Source organism: Nematolebias whitei, chromosome 2, assembly GCF_014905685.2.
Source record: "Nematolebias whitei isolate Nwh7 chromosome 2, NemWhi1, whole genome shotgun sequence".
Taxonomy (NCBI): domain Eukaryota; kingdom Metazoa; phylum Chordata; class Actinopteri; order Cyprinodontiformes; family Rivulidae; genus Nematolebias; species Nematolebias whitei.
In genome coordinates, this window is record NC_056499.1 from 31,517,326 (window position 1) to 31,524,108 (window position 6,783).

The 6,783-nt window shown below is 40.0% G+C and overlaps 1 protein-coding gene across 1 annotated transcript in view; it reads right to left on the minus strand.

Moving 5' to 3' along the window:
* Positions 1-258: 258 nt before the first annotated feature.
* LOC119426633 (adhesion G protein-coupled receptor G3) overlaps positions 259-6,783 on the minus strand; it is an 11,929-nt gene continuing 5,404 nt past the window's right edge. The window contains exons 9-12 of the mRNA XM_037694208.1: positions 3,301-3,581; positions 2,967-3,060; positions 486-808; positions 259-402 (exon numbers count right to left, since the gene is read on the minus strand). Coding sequence (XP_037550136.1) covers positions 290-402; positions 486-808; positions 2,967-3,060; positions 3,301-3,581 — 811 coding nt within the window. The 3' untranslated portion in view covers positions 259-289. The remainder of the gene's footprint in view (positions 403-485; positions 809-2,966; positions 3,061-3,300; positions 3,582-6,783) is intronic.

Here is a 6,783-nt window from a genome sequence, read left to right on the forward strand (position 1 = left end):
TTTTTTAAATAATCTTTTTCTTTAATTAAATTCAGTTGAAATAAAAAAAAAAAAGTTTCTGCTCAACGATCTCTCAAAATCTAAACTATACAAACAATAAATACTTCAGGAGAATAAATTATTTCTAGCTCATGATTTTTATAGAAAAGTTTCAGAAAAAGGAAATAGCAAACAGTATTATCAGACATATACCGTGCTTAAGTTTGTTTAAAAGGAAACAAATCTAGTTTGAAGGTCAGTCAATACCTAATATAGGCAATGCATTTTTCTTTCTCACAGTTATCAGTTATCAACAACTGGTTGTCATCATTTTCTGGGTCGACGAGTCTCTGTCTGATGATGAGTTTTGCTCTTTTTGAGACTTGCAGGACAAAGCCACAGACCATAGAAACATGAAAAAACCTGAGAATAGAAAACACACACTGAATATCTCAAGTAGGTCATAATGGTTTAATGCATACCATTTTGTGGTCACGCAGACTGACCTTGCAGGGAGTTGAATATTGTGAACACGTAGATCCCAGCTAAAGTAATGTATGTGACGCTAGCTAATCCCCACGGTAAGCCCAGCACACAGCTGAGGCCCAGAACTGTGGCACAGTCCTTCCACAACCTGGTCCATTTTTCCTTTGTCATCTTCTTCCAGTTGCTGCTGCATTCATATCCTTCTCTACCACCTCTTATCCTCCAGAGCTTAAACACAACCAGCGCCAGCATGCAGGAATTATACAGTACCACGAGGCAAAGGAAGCTCACTGTAATGTAGCTGACCAAATGCCTGTACTGGAACTCACTGCTCAACCAGCATCTGCTCAGAATTGAGAAACAAAGAATCATAAATGATAGTCAGGTCTGCTATATTTGGATTTTAAATATGTTGGGCATTTATGGGGAGTATGTAAACTAGACATTTTCAAAATGTTACCGTATAGTCACAGAAACAATCTAGCCATTTTTTCTCAGTCAAATCTAGAATTTTCAAAATGGCTGCCATAAATAAAGCAATTCATAATTTATTGTTTTTTGCATAAACCAGAGCTTTGATTATGATCGTATTATTTATTTTGACAAGTATTATTCTGATTAAAGATAAGATGGCCGTGCTTATAGCAGCAGCTTCGTGCACTCCGTCCATCTTCCGGACGACTGTACGTACATGTTCTCGTCGTATCTCCATGCAAGGATAATAAAAAAGCTTATTCTGATTTCTTTATTTGATTGCCTGAGATAGTCATAAAACAGGTCCATTATTATCTGACTCTTCAACACAATTCACAAGGTCTCAAACAAGTTCACTCCAAGTCACAAGGTAGCCCTGGTTGATGAGATCATTCTTGTGCAGAAGACGAGAAAAAACCCCAACTACTGTAGAGACAAGTGAAGTTCACAGTAAATGCTTCAGTGACAGACTGATGTCCTTCACACAGAAATATGATTGTTTTTCTCACATTTAACAGGGTTAGGGATAACTTCTGAAGAGTGCTACCAGGATGTAAATGAGTCCCCGAGGCTCAATGGCATTAGCCTGTATAAATAAAGGTTGAATGAATAAGAAAGACAAAGGAGAGCCTCAGTCCATTATCAGCTCAGAAATGGAACAAACATCAAACACATCCCATTGACTGAGCTGATCAAATACAAAACCTCTAGTGCACAACAGTACGTCGCCCAAACCTCCACAAATTTTTTTGGGGAAATTTTCTTGTTAATTCTGCTAACTAACCAACTTGTCATCAGCGGTTCCAGTTCAAGGAGACACTGGCTTTAGGTGCTAGTATTACATGTTTTGGTCAGACAACACTGTTTTTTTTAATGGGCAAAGGAAACCTGGCTGCAAGTGTACAAGAAGGCAGACCGATACCATCAGTTCTCTGCAGATGCTTTCAACAGAGGCAGAAGTGAAAGAAGATATACTGATTGCTTGCTCTAGTTATATTTGTGTATCCTGCTCTCTACAAGGCAAATGTGCTTCCAGCTCTAAACATCATCACTGAGATGGTTTGACTTCACTGCAAAACAGGTACTTCTTGTCAGATATTCCTGCAGATCAAAAAGCTTAGCCTGTACTGATCGCTGTCAAGGCGGCGCTGAGTATGAACATGACGAGCATTCACAGGGTGTCAAACGTGACAGTGACGATGATGACTGTGATGACAACTAAGCTTACGGTATTTCTGTCGGACAGTTTAATAAAACTTGTCTTTTACCAACCTCTTTCAGTGTGGCACTAAGTGAAAGCACCATGGGGACAAAATATGTCATGCCTGAGAGTAACAACGACCATGATAACCAAGTTTAGATTGTAAAAAAAAAAAAGAAGAGAGTTTTTGGGTGGTCAAATCGTACTTATTCATTTTTTTTAATATAAATGGATTTCTTGACCCTGAAAATGGTGGTTTTGCTGTTAAAATCAAAGCTCCGGGTTACTGAGAAGACAAGATATTGATAAAAAACATTTTTTTCAGACTGCTGTTGTGTTAAAAAAAAAAAACAACAACAATATGGCAGCCATATAGATATCTCAGGGCAAACAGATACAATGTTGTTCTAAATTATTTAAAGGAAAAAGATTTCTGAACAGTTTTCTCCGGGTACTCCGGTTTCCTCCCACAGACCAAAAACATGCATGTTAGGCTGATTGGTAACTCTGAATTGTCCCTAGGTGTGAGTGAGAGAGTGAATGGTTGTTTGTCTCGTTTGTCTCTATGTGTCACTGTGATGGACTTGCGACCCGTCCAGGGTGTACCCTGCCCCTCGCACAGTGATTGCTGGACATGGGCACCGGCAACCCCCGTGACCCAAAATGGAATAAATGGGTAAAGAAAATGGATGGATGGATGGATTTCTGAACATATATAGTTCTCATACTCCCCACAAAAATCAGTGATACAGTGACAACTTCAAATATGTTCTTTAAATTTCAAAGAACTTTTGTCTCCACATGTAAAACTGCGATAGTTTCTTACATTTGTGTTGTTATGTTGGAATTTCTTAGTTTCAGACTATATTTGCCATAAGCACCTGAAATTCCACAAATTATGGCAACCAGGGAAGGAAGACCTGGTGAAAATAAAAACAGTTAAATCAGTGCATCCAAGTAGAAGAATACTTTTAAAACAAACTGGAAATCACTTGATAAATTATTGCATATCTGGAACGATTTAGTCAATGACCTCAAGCTTCTCTTACATATTGCACGGCAAGGAAAACAACTAAATATCTTTAACAACAAATGTTTGTATAAATATAATTATTGACTTCATTTGACATAAATACATATCCATGAACATTAGAACTCACCCCATCCCACAATACCGAGTTTGAGCAGGTATCTTCGCACATAAATGTTGAAGACTCGAACAAGGAGTAGGTAAAGATGGAATCCTTCCAGAGCTACCCAGGTGAAGGTGGCCACTAGAGACCAGTGTAAAAACAGACCCAGACCATAGCAAACCCAGCTGTTGTCCATCCCGTTTGGAAGCTGAACCCAGAAACTGCAGGCCAGGAAACCCAGGTGGAGGCAGAACAACGCTACTGTTAGTTGTATGTGCACGCCGTTGGCCTTCTCAGGACGTCTCCGACTGTTAAAGAAATGTCAGGATCGTTGGTTCAAAAATTATACAATGACATAGAAGTTTACATAACATTTTGTTATTTGTGTCACAACTCTGAAACGTTGTTCCTGAATAAAATTAGAAGTTGGAAATGCACTGCAATGGTAGAAATGAGTCTATGAGTGTGTTTATACACGACTATGAGTCTGTATGTGTGCTCTATCCTGTGTTAAAGTGATTTGAATCTTACGATGTATTTGAGGACCAGCTACTGACACAAGAAGCCATCAAGATCTGTCAGATAATGACCTCAACCTCATAGCAGAAAATATATTTGTTTCACACATTGTGCATCAAATAGGTTTGATGAAAGATAATACATCTGGTGTATATGTTCACGTCACCTCTGGGAGCCTTGAATAAGCGTGCACATTTGATCAAAAAATAGATATTTATATAGTATGAGCACAATTTTTTATCAAAGTATGTCACAGAGTTAGACCAAATGGCATATACAGTATGCTTTTGCCTTGCCAGGAAATACTGTGGTTATGCATCATTCCGTGAACCATATAAGCCAGGGCTATTCAACTGGCAGCCTGCAGGCCACTTCCTGCCCGTGGGTGACTTCAGACCGGCCCACCAATAAATTCATTAAAAAAATAAAAAACATGCAGAAGGACGCATGAAGTGCTCTAAATGTCCTGGTAGATGCTGCATTGACTATGGAATTCAGAAAACTCAGTGGAACAGCACCAGCAGAGGACATGGATCCAAACTATCACCAACTGTGGAAACTTCACTCTGGACTTCAAGCAACATGGATTCTGGACCTCTCCAATATTCCTCCAGACTCTGGGACCTTGATTTCCAAATGACATGAAAATGTACTTTAATCTAGAGCTGTCATTTCTAACCCGAGCCTTAAGCCCGACCCCACCTGACCTAAATTTGGGGCAGGCCGGGCCATGATATTGTGCTGGATGGGCGGGCCGGGTTGGTGTCGGGCTTTTGATTGGGTCAGGATCAGTCACAATCCAATTATATGATAAGATGGCCTGCCATACATTCACCGGCCTCATGCGAGTTGTCTGTCATCTTCGACAGGAACAGTGTCAGCTAGTTGTGCAGCAGTCACAGGTGCCTGAGTCTGGCCAATTATTATATATTATTAGCGTATATAGCGTCTGTAGCTGTAAACATCTGTAGCTGTTAACCTCTGTAGTTGTTAGCGTTTGTACTTGTTATTATATATGTTATTATTATGTTATATTATATCTATATTTCACCGCGAGCTGACCGGACTTGAAAGAGGTAAAACGTTCAGCTAAGCTTCCGATGGGACTGTACTGCCAGGCAGCGATCCATCGCCCAAATGGACGTTCATTCAGCCGCTGCACTCAGTGGACGCGCACGGCCAACCACCCAAACAAGTGAGATCTCAAAGCAGACGTGTCAAAGCAGGGTCCGTGTCTGAATAATGCAGAATGCAGGCAGAAACAGGGTTTAAATGCTCTTTTACGATCATGAAAGCACAAACACCCCCTCAGCTCTGATCTTCTGCCCCTTTTATCCAGCTGCACATCCCTGACCGGTAATAATTAATTAAAAATTTAGTTTTTTGTTTATTTTTCCAAGTTTGGACCTGTAATTATTGTTAATTCTTCGGGTCGGGTGGGGTTCGGAAATTATGACTGTGGGCTGGGGCCGGGTCGGATTGAATATTTTGGGCCCAAATGCAACTCTACTTTCATCTGAAAATAGGACATTGGACCACTGAGTAACAGTCCCGTAGTTCTTCTCCTCATCCCAGGTAAGACTCTTATGACGCTGTCACTGGTTCTGGAGTGGTTGGACTTGAGGAATGTGACATTTGTAACTCATGTCTAGGAGTTAATCAGCTGATTAGCATGTGACACCAGGAGTTTACAATACTGAACCTAATCACAATATTCTAATTATCTGAGACAATGAGTTTTGGTGTTTCATTATTTGTAAAACATAATCATCAAAATGACAAGAAATAAAGGGTTCACTCGATGTGTAATGAATATTTGTAATACATGAGTTTCACTTTATGAAATGGTTGACACAGTCCCAGCAGTGAGAGGATCTGTGGGTTGTGTTTTGTGGTCATTGTGTTTTCCTGCCCACCCCAGTGTTCTCCCTCCTTGTTGTCAACTCCTGTCTCAAATTCTAAGCACCCCAGGTATTTGTAATTATTTCCTCATTAGTTGTCACTATATACTCTGCGTCTCTTTGTTGTTCCCCTGTCCATGGATTGTCCTCTCAAGGTGTCATGCTCTGTTTTCCTCCATGTCTTTTGTTCATAACCCACATAAGTTTTTGATGCCACACCAGCCTTTTTATTTAATAAATATTATTGTATCCTTTGAGTTCCCCACGTCAGTCTGCACTTTGGGTTTAACAAAACACCAGAGAATCATGGTAATCAGTGTGAAAACAAAAATAAAATGTGGTCTGTTAACACCCGTTTCACTTCACTAATCAAAAAATACCCAAATGATGAAATGAGTCAAACCTTTAGCAAGACTACCATGACGCTAACAACGTCTGACATGTCTTTTTTTCAGAGTGTATTTTAAGATGTTTTTACCTTCTATAAGAATTTGTAAAAGAAATAAATGAATACATACATACAGTGCTTACTTTGAGCCAGATCCTGCCAGAACAGGATCCAGGAACTCCCTTATTTTGACAGGGCAGTTTCTGGTAACTGTTTGCTCGGATCTGGTAACTCTCAGGCTTACTAATAATAAAGTTATGAACAAATATGACTGCCTTGAACAAATTAAACTTATATTGGCTATGTAAACTGAAAATAATTACACAAACATTAATTTTAAACACAACAGCCACTTACAAACATACAATCTACCCCTTCAAGTAGCATTTCCACTTCTACCCTTAAAAAAAATCTCCTCTCCTAAGAGTGGTGGGGGTGAGTGCCAAGCTAACCAGGTAGTCCTACGCAGGCAGGAGCCCACTTGTGCCTGGAGGTTTCACATGTGGAGTCAGACAACAACGAGCAGGGACAGTGTTGGACTCGGAATAATTGGGGGGGCGGCAGGATGCTTGACACAAGTGGAGTGTTTAGGTAAACGTAGATGTTTAACAACCAATTAAAATACACCAAAATGCAGGAAATCACATTTACTGTATTCCACATTTTCTGTAGGAGGAGCCCCAGACACCCCCCCCCCCCCCC